Consider the following 24257-nt stretch of genomic DNA (forward strand, 5'->3'; position numbering starts at 1 on the left):
CGGACCAAGCACTCATGCCCCTACTGGGCTTAGTCAATGCACCCGACTAAAAGGGACCTTTAATAGACTTGTTTCTCAATAAACTGAACCTTGATGCAGACTACCTGTCCAATCACCATCCCATTACCAACCTTTCATTTCTTGGAAATTAGACTGAAAAAACGGTTGTCCAACAGCTACATGAAAAGATTGCCCAACAGCTCCTAGTACGGGATGACAAGTCAGGGGTCTGGCCCAGATATAGCACAGAGACAACAACCATACATGTTACTTATGACGCCTTACACATCATGGACAAAGAAACCCCAGACTCCATGTCCTTTTAGATCTTGTGTCAGTGTTCGACACAGTTGTCATACAGCACTTCACGCTACATGGATGGGCTTCACAATGTCTGTATTGGCCTGGTTTGCCTCCTACCCATCAGACAGCCACAGCTAGGCCTGACGGGGAACCTCAGATCAATACACTGGCCAATCACCTGCAGGGTTCCCCAAGAATTCATCTGATCACCAATCATCTTTAATCTCTACATGGCACCTCTTGGAGCTCTCTTCAATGACCCTGGCATCTCTCTGGAATCAATATGCAAATGAGACACTTATACCTGAAAACCAGGTGCTCCAAAGACATCTCATGGATAAAATGCTGCCTGGTGCTCACCCAGTCTTGCATAATGAGTTCTTACCTCAAACTCAACCCCCAAGAAAACCAGGTTTTTGCTCTTCGTAATCGAATCAACTAGTCTCTCATTCATACATGGCTAGCGAACATTCACTTCAAAGGGTTCACACCAAAGTAAACCCCAAGTGCCACATCGGCAGACTTCACTGTCCATAGCAGCCTCTCATCCAAAGTCTCCAAAAATGGCAGTTGACCTGCTACCATTTAGAATTACTATGCACAATCAAGACTTTTCATCCACCCTCTTAGTTCATGACTGCAGTGCAGTCCCTGGTCAACCACACTACTCTTTGCAAACACGCCTCAATGTTCACCTCACTCAAATCAGTACATCACGCCACACCCAGACTAATCGCCAGCATTAAAAAAAAAATACAAACACACTCCCCCCCTAATTTGATGAAGCTACACTGGTTACCAATATCGGATCGAATAACTTTGAAAAAAGGCTGTATCACTCATACAGCTGCAACATCTCAAACACCATCATATCTAGCCAAAAAACGGTTCATTTTGTGAGGCCCACGCAGTTCCAGAAGTCACGTAATTGTAAACCAAATAAATACCCAAAAGAAATATACACTGAGAGAGGCCTTTGCTTTTTATGCTACAGACTGTGGAACACCATCTCAGCCAACATTCACACGGTACTATCCCTCACGCAGCTCAGGAAAGAACTGAAGGCCATGATATTTAAAGAATTTCTGAGAACCATGAAACCCCCATTTGATAAGCAAACACGCCACTGACCCACCTTCTGTTAACGCAACCATTGTAAAGTCCTCTGTTGCTTCCTAGCGTGGATCACTCTATATAAGTATCCTACAAGCATACGTACCCTACCTCCCTCTCCCATCCAAGGAAAACATATCCTCCTGGTTGATGTGTCCTTGGCCTTTGCGTAGGTTTATCCGCCCATCCCTACCACTTCCCCCAAAGATATAATGCTGGGTGATAAAAAACACACAACGTAGTCAAATAAATAAACCAGTGATTATGAGGACAAACGACTTTTGTTTTTTTTTTGCCTTTGAAAGTTCGAACATAAGAATTAGGTGTTTTGTAGCGTGGTATGGAAGAGCCCTTGTGTGTAAAACCTGACATAGAATAGAGGGTTTTGCTTTAACTATGTGACAATTTTTGAAGAGGTTGCATGCAAAGAACGCTTCGATACCTGTAATTTCAGTTGTGAAATCGCAAAACTCCACATTTTGATACCTTTAAATTGGGTAATTGAAAATAGTTTTCACATTAGTTAATGATTAATTTCCGAAGTTCTCTGTGAGATGCTAGCCAAAGAGTCACTTTGTGGCTAACATCTGATGAAGAGATATTTGGGGGATATACCTAATTTATTTAAAAAATAAATCAAGCACAAAACAATTTTCACATAGGTAAGTCAGTGTGATCAGAAAATATCTCGGTCTTCTGAACAGTCCAAGATTCAGAATACAAGCGGGCATATCCTGGAACAGTATCCCCTTAACCCCAGAAAAAGAGCTCTTCTTTGGAAGATAGATCCACAGCAGCTGATATATAAGCCCATATATAGATTCAGTATAAATATCCTTACTCAAAAATCTTCATGGAAATGAGTAGACCAAATTGGCATCGAGTCCTTATCTGCAAAAATTAGGTGTACAGTATGAGCATGGCCATCCATTTCTGTAGCAAAATGGGCACCCCATATGGACCCAAGGCCCTTACCTGCAGGAAATGCGCAGATTGAATAGGTCTGGTGGACCTAATCGGACACCAATTTATGACTATGGATTGCCCAGAGAGCATTATGCATCATACAAAAGCCATTTACCTCCCCTCTGCACTAGTGCTTAGAAGCGAGATGGATCACAGGATTTGCAATATTCATCATTCACACATGAAACGACATGTGGTGCCAGTGCATGGCAAGGCATAAGCAATGCTAAGTCACAGTGTGTTGTCTTCATCCTTTTTATTCGACCATCTTTACAATAAATGCCCGTGCAGCAGTTAACATACAATACAATCGTGTGATATTCATAGATACATTATATTTATTCATTACAGTAATTTGGATGTGCCTGTAAACAAAGCCCCCTGATAAGATAAGCAATATACGACCCTGTCACATGGGCGTCACAGCCTTGACAATATATACAATAAATTGCATTGTGCATAAATGTACATTTTAAATCCAGTTACTGCCCTGGCTCTAGCTTTCCAAAGGCATGCCCTCAACTGAGCCACAAAACATATATTTCATAGGTCAGAAGATATGTGATATTGATCTGCCAACAGGTGCCTACACATTTCAGATCATACTTTCCTTAACAGGTCTCAAAGGCTGTTGTAAAATTTAGAGTAAGTGTTTTCACTGTACCTAAAACATAGTAACAGGTCCCTTATGGCCTGTACAATGTAACCTTGAGTACAAATGGAACTATTACAGGTGGTATAAAATCATTGGTCATTATGGGGACTCCAATCAATATTAGATGCTCTTGAGTCATCACCCAAAAGGAGGTCTGTCAAAGATTTAAAAATTATCCAGAATCCAACAACTAGAGGTCAGGCGAATGTCAACCATGTTCAGCTTTACCAGACTTAAAACTGAACAAATGATGTTACAGGTAATTAACTTTTACACTCTGCACTAGAGCATGTTATATGTTAGTCAGCCCAGTGCACTTATAACTGCTTAGGTCAGCCATTGCAACGCACAGTGGCTACATGCAGGTATCCTTGATATTGCGCTCATTAGATGCTTTGGTTAGAATCTGTAGAACGTGGAAGAGATGTAGTATCCATGTATGCTCAATGATGCGTACTTTCAGTGCCACGGCACTTTTGTAAAAATATGTCTTTTTGTTAATTAAAAATTTCTTTTGAGATAATTTTTGTATCACAAGGTGATTTTGTCCTTCAAGCTAGTAACTATCTAGCTCCGCTGCTATTCAATGACCCCATGTCACGTTTTGGGTTAGGGTAGCCGTTGACTCTACTTCTCTCTCTCGGGTTGTGAGAAGGTCTAGCGGCAAATAGATGTTTTAGAAACGCTTGTCCCAGTGTCAATGCAGTAGTGCTGAGTGAAAGTATGTACTGAGCTCCATGTAGCTGCAAAATGGTGTCTAGTGGGACATTCGCGATAAAGGCCAAAGTAGCTCCTGTTCCCCTTGTGGAATGAGCTCTTGGTCTGAAAGGCAGTGTCTTGCTTGATAAAAAGTAACAGAGTTGTATGCATCTGACTATCCATCTGGAGATGGCATTCTTGGAATGCGATCCCCTTCTCTGCCTGTTGCTATGCAGACAAACAGTTGGTCTGTTTTTCTAAGCGGTCTGGTCTTGTTTACATAGTAAAGGACCACCCTCCTTACATCTAGTGTATGGAGTTTTTTCTCAGCTGAGCTGGTTGGGTTCTGGAAGAAAGCCGGTAGCTCAGTGGACTGGGTTACGTGGCATTTGGAGATAAACTTAGGTGAAAACCTAGGGTGTGTGCATAAAACCAATTTGTCCTTGGGAATGACGAAGAAAGGGTCCTGCACTGACAATGCTTGAAGTTCACTAACTTATGGATGTAATATCCCCTAAGAAGGCAGTTCTATAAGTAAGGTGTTTTAGACTTGCCTTGGCTCAAATGGGGGGGGGGGGGTCCCATGAGCTTTGCAAGAACTAAATTGAGATCCCAGCCTGGTGGTAGGCTTGAAATCGGAGGGTGGAGTCTCTTTACTCCGTCCATGAATGCTTTGATAACAGGGACTTTCCACCACAATACTTTACCCTGAGGGGTGGTGTAAGCTGATGAAGCAGCCAGGTGAACCTTTATAGAGTTAACTAATCCCTGAATCTAACAAGTGGAGCATATAATGGAGAAAGTGGGATGGTGTACATTCTACGGGGTTTATCTGCTTAGACTTGTACCAAATTACAAATCGTATCCACTTGTCGAAGTAACAGTGTCTGCTGTTTGGTTTGCAAGCCTCTTTGAGGATATCCATACACCTTTGTGGCAGGTTTAGATGTCCAAACTCTATGACTTCAGGAGCCATGCTGCCAAGTTCATTGAGTGAGGTTGAGGGTGCACTGTTGATCCCTCGTGTTGAGTCAGTAAATTGGTCTGGCACGGAAGTTTGATGGTATTGCATGCGCAGATGTGGATACCATGGTTGTCTCACCCACATAGGAGCAACTAGGATGAGCGTCATCTGTTATCTGTGAATCCTGTTCACTACCTTGTTCATAAGAGGAGTTGGGGGGGAAAAGCGTAAGCACATTTCCCTGACCAGCTCAACCATAGGGTGTTCCACTTGGAGTCTGGCTTGGGAAACCTGGACACAAAGTCTGGGCATTGCTTGTTTTCTCTTGTAGCGAACAAGTCTAGCCTGGGATAACCCCACTGAGAGAGGATGTGGTCTATGACCTCTGTGTCTAGTTGCCACTCGTGTTCTTCTGGTAGGGGATCTCTGCTCAGCGAGTCAGCTAGAGTGTTGAGTTCCCCTGGAACGGTGTGTGAGGATAGGAACATCTTCCGTCTGAGTGCCCATTTCCAAATATTTTGTGCTAGCTTGGACAGATTTGGAGAATGTGTCCCCCCTTGTTTGTTGATGTAAAACATTGCAGTCGTGCTGTCGGTTATGATCTGTACCGACTGATTTGCTAGCTGTTCTTAGAATGCTTGGAGTGCTTTGAATACAGCTAGAGGTTCCAGCAAATTGATGTGGTTCTGTGCTGTGAGTCCACAGACCATGTGCTGTGTGATGAAGGTGATGGGGCCCCCCAAACGGAGAGTTATGCGTCTGTTGTGACTGTCGCTTGTACCGCCGGATCGTGGAAGGGTTTCCCCTTCAATAGATCCTTCTTGTCCACTAGCGAAGGTTTTGTACTAGTGTTGGCGAAACGACCACTAGATTGTCCCACTGACCGCTTGCCTAAGACTACTGTTTCGCCAACCACTCCGGAATGGAGCGTGGGACCAGGTGAATGCAAGATGCCATCATGCCTAGCAAACGCATAGCTTTGCGCACGCTTATCTGGTGGCCGGCTTGATACAGAGGTATCTGCAGTAACATGTTTTGAACTCTTTCCTTTGATGGAAAAACAAACCCTTCTTCCGTGATTATGACAGCTCCTAGGAACTGTTTGGTTGTGCTTAGCACAAGATTAGATTTTTTTCTCGTTTATCAAGACTCCCAATTGGAAGAGAAGGTTGATGGTTCTTTGAGTGTTTTTCCTGCAAGTTTGTGGAGACTCCCCTGTAATCAGCCAGTCGTCCAGGTAAGGGTACACTGGTATTGCCTCCCTGCACAGGTGTGCTGCCACCATAGCCAGTATCTTTGTGAATACCCTTGGAGCAGATGCTGTTTCGAAGGATAACACCTTTAATTGGTAGCGCTGGTTTGCTATCTTGAAACGCAAGAATCTTCTGTGCGCTGTGAACATTGAAATATGAAAATAAGCATCTTTCATATCCAATGTTGCCATGTAGTCCCCCGCTTTAGCAGAGGGATTACTTCTTTTAGCATTGTCATGCAGAATTTTTGTGCCTTTACATAAGTGTTTGCATGGTGTAAGTCTAACACTGGGCGCATAGATAGATCTTTTTTTGGCACAAGGAAGTAGGTTGAATAACTACCCTTGTTTGCTGGTATGATCTCTTTGGCGTCCTTGAATAGTAGCGCAGTGACCTCCTCGAGAAGGATGAGTTTTTCTTCCTTTGTTGATCTTCTTTTATGGTTTGATAGTTTTTGGATGAGCTCCACACAATAACCTTCCACCACGTTAGATAGCACCCACTTGTCCGTGGTGATTCCCTCCCATGCGTGGGTGAAGTGTGAAATGTGCCCTCCTACTGGAGAGGCATGGGAGGGGACCTGTAGCAGGCTGTCATTGTTTAGGAGGTGTGGCTCCACCTCTAGATGTGGAGGACCTACCCCGGCCACGAGATCGGCGTTGGCCCCTTTGGAATGCCTGCAAGGCTTGACCCTGATTGTTGCCCCAGGAAGAGCCCTGACCTTGTCCGTAACTGGAGACGCTTTGGAAGTTTTGTCCACAAAAACGCCAAAAATTACTTCCGCCTCTCTGGCCTGGTTGTTTGTTAGTCAGCTGGCCTAGAGAATTTAGGGTGTCATATTCTTTCTTGGCAGATTTTAGCATGCCTTCTACGGCTTTCCCGAAATGGACATTGTTAGGGAGAATTCTCTGTTATGGCTAATTTCCCAAACCTAGTGAGTCCCCCAGCAGCTTTGCTGGATTGTTGGGGTTTATTTTTTTCTCCTGCTAAGAGTGAGACTCTTTTTCTCCCACTCTTAGACATGATTTGAGATATCCTTTGACTTAGTAATGTGTTTTATGGGCTATGAGGTCTTTTACTCCATAGGGTTTCATGTGTTTTTGGTAAGTGTGTTACACAGCACCCTCAGTGCAGTAACACAGGGGTGTCATAGTGACCCCCAAACATAGACTCCATACCCTGGGACTGACTACCGTCTCCCAGGGCATGTAAAGTCACCATTGACTTTACTAGTCTTAAATTGTGAACAGAACTAGTACACACCATCATATTGTGGAAGTACTGGAAGGGGTAATTAGATTGCCCCTGGGTCTGTTTTTCGAGGGGGCACTGTGCAGTCCCCCCTTGTCGAGTTTCTGGCTGGTGGCAGTGGTTACCACGCAAAATATTCCACCGGAATATTTCCTATGGGATTTTCCCATTCATTTTAAACACACCACTTTTTTGGTGCAATGTTAAAGAAACCGCCAGGTTATTTATTAAATATTTTTTCCCCGGTTGGGTCTTTTTGCCAGGACTCGGTTTTAAAATGGGGTTTTTGTTTGCCTCTGTAACTCCAACCCAAGTCGAGCCCTTTGTTCCACTTTTTGGCTGGCTTCTGCACAGAAGCCTCCAAAAGTGGTGCCCCTCTGTCTGGGTCTACAGGATGTGTGGGAGGGGGGTTTAGGCACCATGGACTGAGTTGCCTCTGCAACTCAAGTCGCACTCTTGTGTGATTGGTCCAGTGGTGAGCCCCCCGGCTCACCACTTAGCATGTTTGAGTGACAGCTAGGACTGATGAATGGGGGTTTTCTGCATAAAAGCAGGGCTTTGGGGACTGGAACTTCAGAAGTCGCCACAGGACCAAAGAATCCGAAGAGGGAGAAGCTGAGCCGACCTGCAACGACGACACCACCGGTGGAGCCCTGCTGAACCGTCTCACCACTTCCCAACGACAGAGAAGATCTTCATCCCGGAGAGTCTTCTTCCTCTGAACTGGTGGGGATAACCAGTTCGCCCTCTTTTTCGCCTTCCTGAATCGTCTCGTGGTCGAATCGCCCGTGCCAAGCACCCCGGCGGCCGGATAGCCACGCTTCACCACTACCGCGAATAAAAGGGTAGTACCTTTTAACCGGGAAACTCCGCGGCTGGTTTCTTCCCTGGCAGTGCAACGACCTCCAGCTTTCCTCCACGTCGAGATTTCCTCTTCCCCTGGACGAAGCACTGACTTGCACCCGCTGCCAGGAACAACTGCCCACGCTGGAGCTTTCTCACCATTTCAGGTACTGTGTTCCGCCTGGTCTCCCTTGCAACAGACTGTTCAAGGTGTCCCGTAAATCCTTGACTTTCTATCCTGGGGTGACTTGGGACCTGCTATCTAACTTTTCCTGACTTGATCCAACCCTTTTTTAACTATCTGCAAAGACTCTTTAAAGTACTATTCAAATGTGTGATCTTGGACACATTCCGCCTTGCTCTCTCCAAGAGTGGGCCTGGCCTATGACTTTCTTGCTCCTCAGTAGACTCTGCCTTTTCTGACATGCTCTGGTTCTCTTAAAGTGTTGGTATTGTGTATTTTCCTAATTCTGCCTTTTTCCCTCCCTGTTTAACTAACTTATTGGCGTGCCATCTTAGGTTAAGCATTCACCTCTGTCTGAAAATAAGTGGTTTTTTAACTAAGACCTGTTCAATAAGTAACCAGGGATGTATATATATTAATAGTGACTGTGTTTGAAATTGCTTGCCATATTAGTGTTAGTGTATATTACAAAGTGTGTTTTTAAATAAATAATGATATACCGTTATACCCAAGCTCTGGTCAGTGTTTGCTTGTGCTACTGTATTTTAGTACCATTTCTTGTATAGTCTATATACTGTCTAACTCTTCTTGAGAGAAGTCTGGCTGCTCAGCCACAGCTACCAGGTAAATCTGTGTGGTTCAGACTGCTACCAATTGGGTTTACTGCCAACACCTGTAGTCCTAAGCCTTTTGCAGTGGTCTCTAAGGGAACTGCACAGGTTTCTGCCTAGCAGACATTACGCTCCACATATTAAGAAGTATAGCTTGGGTCTCAAGTTTAAAGCCAGACTGGCGTAGCCATGCGTGGCATTTGTTGATATCTCCCTCTGCAATAATCCTGCCTGCATTGTCTGCGGCATCTAGGTTGTTCTTAAGAATGCTGCTGGATGTTGCGTTGCCATCCGCTGCTACCAGAGCCAGTTGTGATTTTAGAGGCTCGGGAGCGGAAGCTATTAGTCGTTATCTCATTCCATTTATGACAGTTATAACAAGTTGGCAACAGCGTAGAGTTATTGGCGATCCTTGTTTGGAAAGCTGGCAAAGTGGCTACCTTTCTCCCCATAGTGTAGAGTTTTTTGCTCTCCTTATCTGGGGGTGCCTCAGATGAGGCTAACGGTGCCCGCGCCCTTTTTCGGGTTGTGGTAACCACAAGCAAATCTGGCTTAAGCTGGCCCTTGATGTAAAGAGGGTCGAATGGCGCTGGGCGGAAATGTTTTTCAATTCGCGGGTTAATTGCCCGTGTTTGATTTGGTGTTTCCAAGGAAGGTAGAATCCTTCTGTGAACAGATTGTAGAATTGGATTAATTGGGTGGCAGCCTTTTTGTCCCCCAAAATATCCTCTGCAAAGTCCTTGTCGAGCTGAGTCTCTTGGGTCTGGATCCCAAAGTGTTCAGCTGCTTTAACAAGTATGTCATTATGGAGAGGCTGACTGTAAATTGGTGAATCGGCCACTGGGGAATCTTGCTGAATTGGTGAGGCTAGGTTATATTCCTCTTCCTCCTCATAATAATTATGATCAATCCCTTGAAAGGTTTCATCGTCATCTGTGTCTGTTTGAACATCATACAGATCACTGTGGAGTGGTTGGACTGGAAGAGTATCTGCTCGTGGCTTTTCAGCTGGCATCTGGGAAGTGGAAGCCTCAGCTGTTGGAGGTGTGGTCTGTACATTTTGATAAGCCTGTGGGTTCTTTTCAAAGAAATTGGCCATAAAGGTAACTCTAGTCATGACCCTATCTACGTCTTAGGGGTGTCAAAACCCTGGGTGTAGACTGGGCCTGAGTTTGATGCTGGCCTTTGTTATTTAAGGTTTCTGCTAAGGAACCTTCCTCCTGGGGGTCAGAGTGTTTCTCCCTGTGAGAAGAAGTTACCTATCCTTATCCTTATGATTGGGGCTCTTGGAGCAGTGTTTCTTAAGAGTGTTTGGACATTAGCAGACTCTCAGGGACATGTTTTTTCACTAGGTGTGACAACCTAGTGGTTTTCGACATGGGATGTCGATTTACGGCAGGGGAGCGGACCACCGCCTTGTCTACCAACGTTCAGTCGTTGTTTTGCGCACAGCGTCTGGCTTGTTTTTGGACTTAAGGGGCCTGTCATGAGGCGATCAAGATCTGGAGTGCCCAGAAGACAGGGATTCTTGGGACCTCCCCCTTGACGCAGTGTCTTTGCGTTAATTCGACAATGTCGATACTTTGCGATGGGTTGTGTGCTTAATGCTGGGGGGGTAGTGGTAGTGCTTTCGCCGCCGGGTGTTGTCCCTGTAACAGAGACGCTGGCCTGTCTGTTGGGGGTCGGGAGCCTAACGGTTCCCCGTCACCTTCGCTGTCTGAAAAGACCACGATGCTACCATCACTGGAGGCTCCCTCCACGTCCATGGCGGCCTCGCCTGCATGGCGTGATGGGCCCAGCGTTTCGTTCTTCGGTCCCAAAGTGTCTTTGGCTTGAAGAGCTTGCAGGCTCGACAATGCCCCTCATTGTGGCCCCCGTGCTAGACACTAATTGCACACCCGGTGCTTGTCTATCCACAGGAACTTTTTATTACACGTGGGGCAAAATTTAAATGGGTTTCTATCCATGTTTAGTAATGGTAGCCAGGCGAGAAAGGGAATGGAGGGGGGAATACATTCTACAATGACCACCCCCCACTCTCCCTACTGTTAGGGCCTAGCCCGGTGCAGCCTTCCAAGGCCAAAAGGGTCAGTCGAATCTGGAGTCTCGATCGACAGTCCTTTTCACTGCGTCGATGAAGTAGTCGAAGTCGGTTTTGAAAAAGGATAGAAGGTCCGCTCACGATGGTGGAAAAGAACAATCCGAGGGACCTCGACGCGTGAAGTGCCATGGGTACAGTGGACGTCACACTAGGGATAGTATTACTGGCACGCCCTGTCAACGTCCCTTTTTTGAATTTCGAAAACAACAACTGTAATACTCTGCAGCTTCCACTAGATGTCAGCCTATGCACAGAATGTGATCTAAGCAGATTCCACAACCCTCAGAAATGTAGTACATATGACTACTGCACTCAGAGAATCCCATTAGCCTGGTTCCCATGGTAGCCTGCCTGTCCCACATAGAAGATGTTCTAGGACAACCATTCTATTGTCCTTGGTAGACTCAGGGGTATTTTGCCCATAGTGCCTAGAAAATCCCTGTGAAAGTAGCTGGCTTTTTCTTCCCAGAGAGGATCAGATGACACATCAACATCAAAGATAGGCTCTGTCTGAGCTTAAGGTATGTTTAAAAGCACCACTTCAGTGGACATCAGCCGCAGGCACAGCTTTCCATCCATGCACTCTAGAATGCAGCTACGACTATGAAAAAGTCAGTCTATCTGGTCACTTAACCATTTTGCTCTGAAACACCAGACTTGACTCAACACCTCTGCCATTAGAATACAGCAGTAACCTACAACAAATTCGGTCTAGCTGGGTACATATCGAGTCTCCTGCCCTTACGCTCTGTCGTGACCACCCTCAGCTCCCACCAGAGGCCTGACTTCCTGGGCTGCTTACTGGAGCCTACCCTACCCAACCCTCCTGAGTCCTAATCTTGGCCAAATGCACACACGCATCTTAAGCCTCCTCTTGGCACTTTCCCATACATGGACTTCGGTCCCCAAGGGCGTTCCTACCACAAAGTGCTTTGAGGCCATACACATGGGAAAGCATGCTATATAAATGACTACTACAATACAATGTTGTGCAAGGAAAGAATAACAAATTCATACTGTTCCTGCAACGCATGAAGGCAGAGAAAAAGAGGACCTTGTGTGCAAATCTGGTCACAAATTGGAGTGAATGACTATGCTTCGGAGAAACAAGAAGAGCACAGAGTGATGATGCGAATTCCATAAGGACCGGTTTATGGAAACACCACTAGTGGCCAGAGAAGGGTCCTTGGAGGTTCAGTGCATCTTCATGTATTTGGGGCGGAGAACCTGTGGCAACTAGCATGATGTTTGGGAGAATCGGAGACCTAAAAGAGGGGGTTTCGGTGTCCCCTATCGAATAACTTTAAAGATCTCATGACATCCCAGATGTGAGTACCTGAACCAGCCCTGACGTTTTCTTTTCATTCCGGTATTTGCAGTCAAGAATTAATCATATATCTACCTATGTCTCTAATTTAGTGGCCCCTGGCGAATCAAGAAGCTATTTTTCTATTTTGTCTGGATAGGTGTAAGTTTGGTTGAGCATTCACTTTTGGTGGGAGGGAGTTCCAGATTGAAACTGCACAATGGTATATAAACTATTCATCGAATGAATTTACATCGAGAGCCTTTTCAGCTAAAAATATTCACTGAAAGACATCATTGAAAAAAACAGTTGCTGCATTTTTCGATGAAAAAGTCTTTTAGTAAGTATTTTTTGATGAAAAAGCTCTTGAATGTTTTTTTTTTTTTTTTAAAGGCATAAAACGGGGGTTGGAGGGACCCTCAACCCCAAAAAACCAACAAAAAAAAACAAAGGTCAGGCACTGTCCAGTGGTGTACTTGATTGATGACTGTATGCAAGTCATGGGACGTTGTCCAGTTCTGAAATTACTCGCTGACACTGACTTGTGTAGTGTCAGCAAGTAATTTCAGAACTGGACAGCGCCCGGTATGCAAGTCATCAGATAGAGTGCATGTTGTACCGATTTATTTTTTATACATAAAGTGCATTTACCGATTTAACATTCAAAAAAATGAAGTGTTTACATACCAAAGCTCTTTACGGTAAAAGTGTTTCGTGTATAAACTCTTTTCACTTTATGTATGTAAATTCAGTGAAACAGTTTATGGTTAAAAAAAAAAGAAAATCTGTCAAACATGTCCTCAATGTATATTTTTTTAAGTAAAGACATGTAACCCTGCACAATGAGATGGGAGTACACTTGCATCTCATTTGGGGAACTTCTGGCCTTAGAAGAATCGATGTAAAAATGTAGAGTTGATTAAGGACAGTGAAGGTAACTGTCGAATATCAAAACATAGACTCTCTCTATATTCAATATATGAGAAACAGTACAAAATCCAAAGTAAAAATTAAAATAATAAGATAAAACGTACATATACATATAACAAATGGGTGGAACCTTTGCACTGCTCAAATGTGCTGTATTTATGTATGGGGTTTTCTGTAGTGCAAACCTACCTGGGAGGAACAGAGCATAGTACAATATGGGGGTGTCATATTGTTCAGTTCACATCGTTATGAAAAAGGTGGGGTCTGGGCGGGGGCGGGACCATGGTGGGAAAGGTAGTCACGGGGTCGGGGGAGGCAAGGGCAGTTTAGTTTATAAAGGGAGTTGAGACCGGTACTGCTGTGTGGGCCTCCTCATTGTGTGTGAACTGCGTATGAATGCCGACACGGCTGCAAGCCATTTGAACGAGAGCACTGGACACTGGCGACAAGGATCAACGGATCCGGCATGGTCCTCTCAGGAGCAGTTCTTTGCTCAGAGCAGGAGCAGGAGGCGTGGTCCGCCTCTGCTGCTCACACAAATCCGAGGGAGCGGCAGTGATCATGCCCCATACTGTGGCTACTGAGCCAAGTGGCCCATGTCGTGCAGTATCAGCCTAGGCCGCGGCGGTGAGTCTATAACACTGTGGCCTGTGAGGGCTCCCACCTTTCTTAAAGGGACACACACACACATCGCCAGAGGCAGGAATGCCCGCGCAGCGAGCAAGGAGCCATGCCTCCAGCTGTGAGGCCCCCACATTCAAGAGGGGTGGGAAGGCGCCCATAAAGACCCCTTCCTCCGAGGGCGAGCAACAGACACCACCTGCAGCACAGGCACACACTCACAGGTACAGGGAGGAGTGCACTGTCGGCAACAGTGCTGGCAAGAATGTCGTAAACCTTCCACATGGCCTGGGGACGTTACCCCATGGCAGCTACCCCAGGCATTCGACCTTAGAGACATTGGTAACCTAGGGCCTCGGTGGGTCCGATGGATAAAGAAGGAACAAAATATATACGTACCTTAGCAGTGGAGACCGCTGTGAGAGACATCCTCTACGAGATGGTCAATGAGGAAAAAGAGACATACCAGGAAATTCGAGAAGCACTAGATACCACACACTAATGTGGACTATGAGAGACAAATCTTTCATACAACAATGCAGGAGGAAAGGTAAACTATGGACAACTGTGTCATGAGGCTCAGCATCCGCATGATACACTGTGCTTTTCATCGATACTCAAACGATGTTGTGCTGGGGTCCCAAGTCATTGTAGGCTGCGAGTCCGCCGAATTCAAAAGAAAAATACTCCAGAAACAGAGGACCCTCAACGAAATTCGAGTGGGACTGGGAGGAGTAAGGATCTCGCCAGACACTAGAGACAAGGAGGTCATCAAGAAAGTAACGCCGACCATACCCGACAAACCCAGCCAGTCAGGGAAATAGTGCTACTGGTGCGGCTATGAATTTCCCCACAAGGGCATGTGTCCGGCAATTGGCCAGAAGTGCGCAGCATGTGGGGGTGATGACCATTTCAGGGCGGTATGCAGAAACGCACAGGTACCCGTCGTCCAGGCTGCCTCTGCTGAGGAGCAGCAGAGGCCATCCCAATTACCGACCAGACGACAGGAGATCGAACCACGAACACAGGAGATATCACATGGCAGACGGCGAGAGCGGCCGTCAACCGCCCAGGAGATCGCTCCAGTCCCCGGACAGGAGAGCCACCGACAGACCCCAAAGGAGCGTCCACTATGTGGAAATACACTTGCCATCAGGTCGCGATTCCTCGTCCTTGCACGACAGCCAGAGGAGAAAAGGATCTGTGTGGGCGCTCGGAAATGAGACGGCGCAGGAACACAGCCACATTCTAACACTTAAGGTACACAACATACCAACGGAATTTCTCATTGACACCGGGGCTACTGTCAAACTGCGGCCCTCGCAGGTCAACATTTTCCCATACGGCTCGAACAGTCCCCTGCCGTGCAAGGGTATTTTCACCAGAGTCTGCGCACACAAATGGCACACAGTCCGCATACGGCTTCATGTCCTCTCTACAGAAGCCAACAGCGGGTGCATTTTGAGTTTTAAAACGGCTGTTGACATGGAACTCGTCCATATCTTATACAACCTGATATCTGTCCAGAGAAGGTGACATCACTAAACCATATCCAAACCTTTTCAAGGGCCTAGCCAAGCTGCGTGACTGCAAAGTGAGATTGCACATTGACCTGGAAATCAAGTCAGTTGCCCAGCGCTACAGATGCATCATGATTAATATTCAAAAACAAGTGGAGGAAGAACTAAGGCGCCTACTAGACCTCCATATCATCGAGCCCGTGGTGGGACCCATCCCATGGGTCTCCCTGATCGTACCAGTTCCCAGGAAATCAGCAGAAGGCTACATTCGCCTGTGCGTAGACATGCAGTGCCCCAACATGGTCATCCAGTGTGAACGTCACCAAGCTGTGAGAATAACAGGCATGATCCGCCTCCTCAATGGGGCAACCATGTTATCGAAGCCCAACCACAACAAGGGCTACCATCAGCTGGAGCTAGCCCGGGAGTCCAGGTACATCACCACATTTGTGACTCAAAATGGGACTATAATGTTACAAGCGTCTGAACTTTGGCATTCTTCGGTGGCTGAGATTTTCCAGGAGGAGATCCACCAGGTGATCAAGCACATCCCAGGGTGTCTGAACTACAGCAACAACATCCTGGTGATTGGCAAGTCAACCCAAGAACACAACTAAAATCTTCACAAGGTGTGCAGGGCCTCAAAAAGTACAAGTGTGAGTTTGGCAAGCGAACCCTCAAATTCTTTGGCCACATATTTTCAGACCAAGGCATGCGGCCAGACCCAGAAAAGTTCAAAGCACTACAGGAAGCTCTCCGCCCAACGGATGTATCAGACCTCAGGTCATTCCAAGGGCTCTTGAGCTACTGTTCGCGTTACCTGGAAAACTTTGCGATGGTGAGCACCCCGCTGCGAGAACTGACCAAGATTGGACAATATTTTATCTGGACCGAAGAATGCATGGCTGCTTTTGCAGAAATACGTGCTTGCATTGTATCAGCCTCGGACATGGCATATTTTAGCTTGGCCAAAGATACCGAAGTGACCGTGGACTCCAGCCCGGTAGGACTGGGTGCAATATTGGCACAATACGATCCAAGAACCCCACACATTAAGAGGGTTGTGTCATACGCAAGCCGCAGTCTATCTGCCAAAGAACAGAAATATTTGCTGGCGGAAAAGAAAGTCTGGCGATCGTCTGGGCTTGCGAGCACTTCCATCTATTTCTATTCAGAAAACCATTCATGGTGGTCACCGACCACCAAGCTCTTCTAACCATTTATGGCAACCCCCAAGCTAGGATGCCCCAGATAATAGAAAGATGGGGCCTTCGTCTACAGGACTATAAATTCTCCATTCGTCACAGACCAGAGAAGGACAAGAATCCGGCCAGCTATCTCTCTCGTCATTCCACAGGGCCATCCTTCCCAGGACACTCCTTTGCGGATGCATATCTACAGTATGTCATCCACCAATTAAAACCCTTCCCAATAGCGTGGAAGACGCTTCAGCGAGAATCAGCAAGCGATCCAGTACTGGCCATCATATCACAATGCATCAACCAAGGTAAAATGAAACCCTCAAGGGAAAGAGCTCAACACCTAGAGGAGACGTTGCAGAGGGATGTCACGGCAATGTTGCTGGTGCAAGAGGAACTCAACACCACCGAAGACCAAATAGTCATGAAAGGCTGCAAAATTGCCTTGCCCAAGTCGCTATGCCAACAAGTAGTTGACCTGGCCCACGAGGATCAGAGGTGTGGTGTCAACGAAGAAGCTACTGAGGCAGAAGATCTGGTTCCCCAGGCTGGACAAACAAGTCAAGGACACCTTGAAGAATTCTGCAGCACCATAGCACCAGCCCCGAACCCAAACCCACTGATGATGTCCTCACTCCCTGGTGGGGTATGTGAGGAACTGGTGGTCGACTTCTCTGGGCCCCTCCGAGATGGCACCTATGCTCTGGTCATGATCGACGAATACGCAAGGTACCTTGAGGTCCAAATAGTGCCATCTACCATGGCCACAGTGGTCATTCCAGCCTTGGACCGCATACTCACGGCTTGTGGGATCCCCCAAACCATAAAATCCAATAATGGACCACCGTTTACCAGTTTGGACTTCGCTAACTTCGCCCAGTACATGGGTTTCAAACACCGGAAACTCACACCTCTTTGGCCCCAGGCCAATGGCATGGCTGAGCACTTAATGGGAAACTTCAAGAGAGCACTTCAAGTGGCGCACTTATCTCACAAACCATTCGAACAGATGTTGTACCAACTTCTACGTGACTACCAGCTGACCTCCTATTTGGCTGCAAGCTACAGACCCGACTGCCACAAGGACCCTCGGAGGGCATCACCCACGAGGATGAGGAGATCCGGGCGAGGGATGCTGAAGAGAAGCAGAAAATGAAGACGGTCGCAGAGGAGCGGGGGAGCTCAGTTTCGAGGAAGGTGACAAGAGTGCTGCGCCAGACCCAGAGAAGAAAGGAAGACTCCCGTTTCACTCCTAGCCCTCTCACTGTCATAAAAGTGAAAGGCACCATGGTCACGGCTGTGGACGATGTGGGATAGACAATAACAGGAAACGTGTCCCACTTGAAGGAATGCCCTGGCAGAGTGACACCCGGGGAAGCCTCAGAAGGGGAACAAGATGGCCATGTGGACACTTGGGCCCAGGAAGACTCAGGCGACCCGTACTGGGGAGACAAAGAAGTTTTGGGTGGCGAGGCTGCAGCTGACGATGGTGAGTAGACTGTGGCCAGATCCCATTCCACAGCCCAGAACCGCCAAGGGTGAGCCGCCCGGTGCGGGCAAAGACTAAACCCATAAGACTCATTGAAGAGATGGGCTAGCGCCCGACTAAATGTTTAAAAAGGGGGAAGGTTGTCACGTTCAGTTCATGTCCCTTCCACATTGGTATGTGGAAGGCGGGGTCTGGGTGGAGGCGGGACCCTGAGGGGAAGGGAAGTGACAGGGTGGGAGAAGGAAAGGGCAGTTTAGTTAATAAAGGGAGTCGAGTCTGGTACTGCCGTGTGGGCCTCCTCATTGTGTGTGAACTGCGTATGAATGCTGGTGTGGCTGCGAGCCGTGTGAATGAGAGCACTGCCTCCTGGACAAGGGTGCAGGGGCAGTTCCTAAGAAAAGTGGCTGATGAGATGCTCTTTGAAAAGTATTCTTTCCTGGTGTGCATGTGGAAGGAAGCTGCCTGCATCTTATTTCAAAGTACTGGTGTACAGAATGAGAAGGCTACTTCTGATTCTCCTGGAGAAGTCATGGCTTTTTATACTATGTTGGCCTCCAGGTATGGTGAGTTTTCCTGGCTGTTTCAGCCTGCACTACCTACAAAACAGTGACAAGTATCTTTAAGGTACTGCAAGCTTAAAGGGACAGCCACTTGAGTTCCTTGAGGATGGGCATGATTGTTAAATTTCTTTGCACCTTTGATGAGATTGAGGGTGACATATTTGATCAATTTCAGAAGGGACAGGTGGATGATGTGCAGGTGAGAGAGAAGAAGTCTTGACAACTGTTCTTAAGTCTAAGCCATGGATGAAGGGTTTCATCTTGCACAGCAGAGTGAGCTGGTACCATTGGTTTTTTGTGTGATTTTTTTGGAAAGGGGAGCCTTTAAGGGGAGGTCACCACTGATGATGAATCATCGTGGCATGACACAGAGTTGTGAGGTGAATCCGTAACATTTTCTTTCAATGAAGCAATGTTGGACTTGGCAGCATTTGGTGGAGCTTCCGAGGAGGGTGTCTCTGTGGGATGAACTATTTTTTCATCCGAATATCTTTTGATTAGTTATATTATTAACACAATTGCATCAGAAGTACTGGAATCCCTTCCAACATTTTGAAACTCTTATAAACGAGGAATGCACAATAATTGCCATAATTTCTAGAAGACCAGGATGTTTAGTGCTTTGAGATCAACCATGTTGAAAGCAGCAGTGAGGCTGAGCAGGACCAAAAGGCAAAGGTCTTCTTTGTCCAGATGATGGCTCTTCCCTTTCATCTATTCTCAAGGACCTTGGATCTATTACAGCTATTTGGAAAGACACATTATTTTCTACCCCTCCACCACTCGCACCCAGCTACCACACCATGTTGTAAGGCCAGACATTTAAAAAACCTAATGTATTGCATTGAAACAATTCTCAGATGTTTTCCTTCCCGTAATGTATCAATCAACATTATCTACGTTGTTTATTCTGCTTGTCCGCCAACTTCTGCATTGTAGGTTTCAGTTTGCACGCAACATTATGATATATTAGCAGAGCTTCTTGTATTCGATGAAAGGAGGACCAACACAAATTAAGATTGCTTAGTACATATTTCGCCATGTTTTAGGCTCCTCCCCAAAGAGGAGTTTGGCACCGACTGCATGTCTACGGTGAGAAAATGAGTTCCACACAATGGGTACAAGGACCTGTAAAGTGGTGCCAGTGCAATCCCAGTGGATTTTCTGGAGTGTCCATTGCAGTAAATCAACAGACCTAAGCAGTTACACCTGGGCGTATTGCAGTTTATCAATGGGAAAGTACAGGCTTTGTTTGGGCATAGAGGTAGGAACTGGTGCTAAAGTGGTAAACATGAAATGCCATGCTGTTGATTTTGGATTTGCTTCTGGCTTTCAGAGGAGAAGAATCGGGATTGCCATTGTTGGGACACAATTGTAGATTCTAGACCTTGTGGGCAAAGTCACATACAAACTACCTTTTTAGGAGGATTTGAGTGGAAGCGGGGAGGCCGTGTGACATTGCTGATATCAATGTGTGAAATCCCTAGTCTCTGGGTGGTTTTTCCTATTTAGTTCCCACACAGGTTGAAGTGGATGCTTATTGGAATACAGAGCCAATCTACAAATATCAGAATGCAAATTAAAAAGCAGGACTGAATTAGCTTCTCCCGTTTCACAAATGAAGATTTGTTTTAAAGAAAGATGGGATTGGGTGGGGTATTCATGCCAGAGATGGGGCAGCTTGAACAGTATAACGAGCCAGGGGAAGGGTGGCATGCATTGAGGAGTCAGTGAGCAATGCTGGGTTCCCATGGAATTGTATAATTGCAGGAAAAGGGAGCTTTTGTTATCACTTCCTACAATAATGTTTGCATACTCATACAGACGTTGTATGGCCTATTTGACTTCTGAGTAAAAAGCATGGATAATGGACGTATCATCGGTGGGAGGACTCATCTGAAGCACTGTGGTCAGTGCTCCAAGGACAAATCTGTAGGTCCCTGAGTTCAATGGAAGTGATTAACAATAGAGTTTAGACATTAGGGTCCTGCTATATTGGTAGGGGTACCAAAGAGTTTAAGGTGGCTTGAGTTGGCATTCTCACCCCATCAGCAGTCCACGACACCGATGAGCAACATCCTTTCTGTGCACTTTCAATCGGCAGGCCTTTTCCCTAGAGGGCCTTTTGAGGCACTGATCTTTCCTATCGGTTTGAACATTTTTGCATTGCCTTCATCAGACAAAAACACTGCAGTTGTAAGATTCTCACCATTACTTGTTAATCAAGCTGCAACCTGCTTCCTCTCTTTGCACACTGAATATTGGCAATCTCGCCTCTGATGCACACACCTTAATATTGACCTTTTCTGCGACTTTCCCCTGTATTCCGCTTTCTTTTGTTATCTCAATGTCATAACTTAAGAGTACCGAACTCATACAAAATTAAGGATTCTATTTAGATCTTCCTTGCGTGTCTAACAACACTTCAAAAGTTCTTCCATTGGCAGTGTTTCCCAATTCTTCTACCCCTGGTTTTCAAGTACACTACAAAAAACTGGTAACCCAGCCGCCGGACCCGTAATAATTTACCGACACCTGACTTCCCAGTGTCACTGGCTCATTACGAGTCTGGTGGCCCAGGAAGTCAGGTGCTGGTATATTGCAAGTCCCCATTCCCATAGAGTCCTATGGTACTCTATAGGAGTGGGGACGCAGAAGCACCGGCACCGTTGCTTCCGTGAAGGGTTTTCCTACCGTGACCTCTTCGCCCAGCAGGGTAAGACCTGTCGGACACAGCCGCCACGGCAGGCAAACACGTAGTTTGCCGGTCCGGAAACAAAGGTGCCAGTGAGCTTACCGGCACCCTTGTTTACGGACCGGCAAACTTAGAAAGAGGCCCCTTGTCTTGTACTGAGATGGTTTATTGAAACTGGTGGGGTGTGATAGGAGGATACCGAACTGTGCCAGGCATTGGAGTTGGCAGCGTCATCACCATTAACTGTCGGATCCATTAGTCGTGTCTGACGGCAATAATCATTAAGTAACTGCAACTCTCACACTGGACTGTAAGGCAGTACTTGAAATAGATCACCTAATTTATTTCCAGCAGAAGCAGGTGAAGGGTAGCACCATATTCTTGCCTCATTTCTGGCACTGACCCACAGGGTTCCACAGTAATTTCTATTTCCATTGCCATCTTCAGCTCAGCTGTTGGCCTGTGTCATCCACTTATGACATTTATATAAATGTGGAGGGCACCCAATATTTGTGAAAGTTAAACACAGGGAGGCAACTTGAATCTCTTCTAAAGGGCAGCTGTGATGTTTGAAAGTCATCGGAAATTCTGTGGGAGGAGTACACTCTCTGGCTCTCGGTATAGGGCACAAGCTTCTTTGTAGGAGATTGGGTTCTCTTTTCTTATCAGACTCTGCCCAACATGGTTGTTGCAGTCAATGCTGTGCTACTCTCATCCCTAGACCTGGGAACCTGGCACACAAAGGTGAAACTTGATTGAGTGCAGTGGGCCCAAAGTGCCACCAACTCTACTGCTGAAGGTCAAGCTGAACAAGTACATCCCTCCATTTCCCAATGGCTGCCAAGAGAGTCCATTGAAATCCCTTTGTATTGTGTAGGAAATGAAGCACTATACAGAAGTGAAGCAGCTAACACTAGACAGTTCCCATATTTCCATAATGATTTCTATGCAAAGGCAGCCCTTTTCTGGAACTCTTTATCTAACTCCATTTGTATAGCACAAGGATTGCCAACCTGACACCCTTCAGCGATTTGGGCTACACCTCCCATGGTGCCTCACCACTGGCTATGCTAGCTGGAACTGATGAGAGGTGTCAGGAAAGGACCCTGCGGGATCCTACAACACTGGCAGGCCACTGTTAGGAGGCAATCACACTACTGTGAACCTATAGATCTGACACACCATTGCTAGGAGGAGCTCACAATCCTGGAGCTCTACAGCACTGATAGGGCACTGCATGAGGAAGCACATAGTGCTGGACTTTTATAGCACCTTGAGATTTTAAGGTCACAAAGCTTAAATACCTTGCACGGTTGTGTGGAAATGTACACTGCTGGGTTCTTGGAGCACTGACAGGCACTAATACAAGGAGCTCATACTGGCCTGGCAACCAGCTGGAGCCCTAAAGCAGCGAAGAGCTATAGCACTGACAGGGCCCTGATGTAATAAGATTCCACTGCTGGGAGAACCCCGTAGCACTGACAGGCCCATGCGGAAAGGAGCTACAACTGCTGGACTCCTATAGCACTAACAGGGACTTGTGGATGGAAGCACCCAATGGCTACAGTTCTGTAGAGGTGACATGGCCCTACCGGATGGAGTTTACACTGCCATAGTCCCCAGTCGCACTGACAGGGGCATTACTAGTAGGGAGTGCACAGGGATGAGAGAGCACTCTGGGAGCCAGCATTCCTTATGATGCTGAAAGCCCTACAATGCTCACGGAACACTGATGACAGAGGCTCACACTGAAGTTATGTTAATACCCTTTTATACTACACAAAATCATCACGGTAGTAGTTTCTGAGTTCCTAGGCTTGTCCATGGAGTGGCAAACTGTGTGCCCATCAAGGGTCTCCAGATCTGAAGTCCTAAACTAATGAGAGGGCACACAATGTGGAAGCTAGCAGTGGTTCAGGGAAGTTTCTGGTGTTGCGAAGACAGCGCTTCTTAAGTGCAATTTGCAAAAGAGAATATTATCCCATAAATACATATTCCCGCCCCTCAAATCATAAATTATATTGATTCTAAATGTCTCAGTACACCCCCCTACACTGCCCACACTTTTCACCCCCCCAACACAAAGACCTACAGGGAAATTCAGAGATTTCCCAGCAACTCTGAACGGGCCAGGGCAGCATCAGCCGCATTCCAGGCAGAGTTTCTCAGCAAAACACCAGCCTGACATGTTATTGTCTTGTACATAGTCCTACTAGCCCTTTACAGGCACCAACCCGTCAGCAGCTGTTGGAAGTACCATCTGCTGAATTTCTTAAATAACATCCCCACGGGGGGAAATCCCTTCTCTTTTTGTTACTGTGTCTCATAAAATCAGTGATGTGTAGGCAACAGGCACCAATCCAGTAGTGTTCCCACGGCAGCAGTGAATCCAGTCGTCATCTACTGTGGAGAGAAGCTGCAAGACTTCATCCTTCTGGAAGCTCAGGTGGCTACCCGATGAACTTTCATGGTCGCAGATGGCCCTTACAGTCCTACAAAGAGAAAAGTTGTCAATGAAATATAGTGGGAACATAGATAGCATTAGGAACTGTCAGGAGGGCAGCATCAAGAGTACTCAATGCGCAGAGGGCGACATTTCATTGAACACAAGGCAAGAGGAAGTTACATCACAAACCCTTTGACCACCTGATGACACTATAGGAAGTGACATCCCAGTAGATCTGAACCTATTCCATCCCAAAGTCTTATTTTATTTAACAAACATGAGGCTGTGGCATGTTCATGAACAGTGAGAGGTGCAAACATCAACCTACTGAAACTACTTAACTGCAAGTAAAGGGAGTGGTGCTCCTTCATATTTGTTTTAGAACATGGGCCAAAATGGTGCTTGGATGTTTAGAGCTAAAAACTAGTATTGCAACCACATTAGCTTTCAATGCTTCAAAGTCAAAATGGCTGTTACCGACCTATTGCAAAAACTGACTTCAGCAGCAGCCTAACGAGAATTCTCTTAATCTCTAAAACAGAACTATC

At 46.4% G+C, this 24257-nt stretch overlaps 1 protein-coding gene across 2 annotated transcripts in view; it reads right to left on the bottom strand.

The window, feature by feature from the left end:
- Window positions 1–2623: 2623 nt before the first annotated feature.
- RUSC1 (RUN and SH3 domain containing 1) overlaps window positions 2624–24257 on the bottom strand; it is a 382086-nt gene continuing 360452 nt past the window's right edge. For both annotated transcript variants that reach the window (XM_069650039.1, XM_069650043.1), the window contains one exon: window positions 2624–23755. In XM_069650039.1, coding sequence (XP_069506140.1) covers window positions 23587–23755 — 169 coding nt within the window. In that variant the 3' untranslated portion in view covers window positions 2624–23586. The remainder of the gene's footprint in view (window positions 23756–24257) is intronic.

This window comes from Ambystoma mexicanum, chromosome 1p (genome assembly GCF_040938575.1).
Source record: "Ambystoma mexicanum isolate Mex_15411 chromosome 1p, UKY_AmexF1_1, whole genome shotgun sequence".
Lineage (NCBI taxonomy): Eukaryota > Metazoa > Chordata > Amphibia > Caudata > Ambystomatidae > Ambystoma > Ambystoma mexicanum.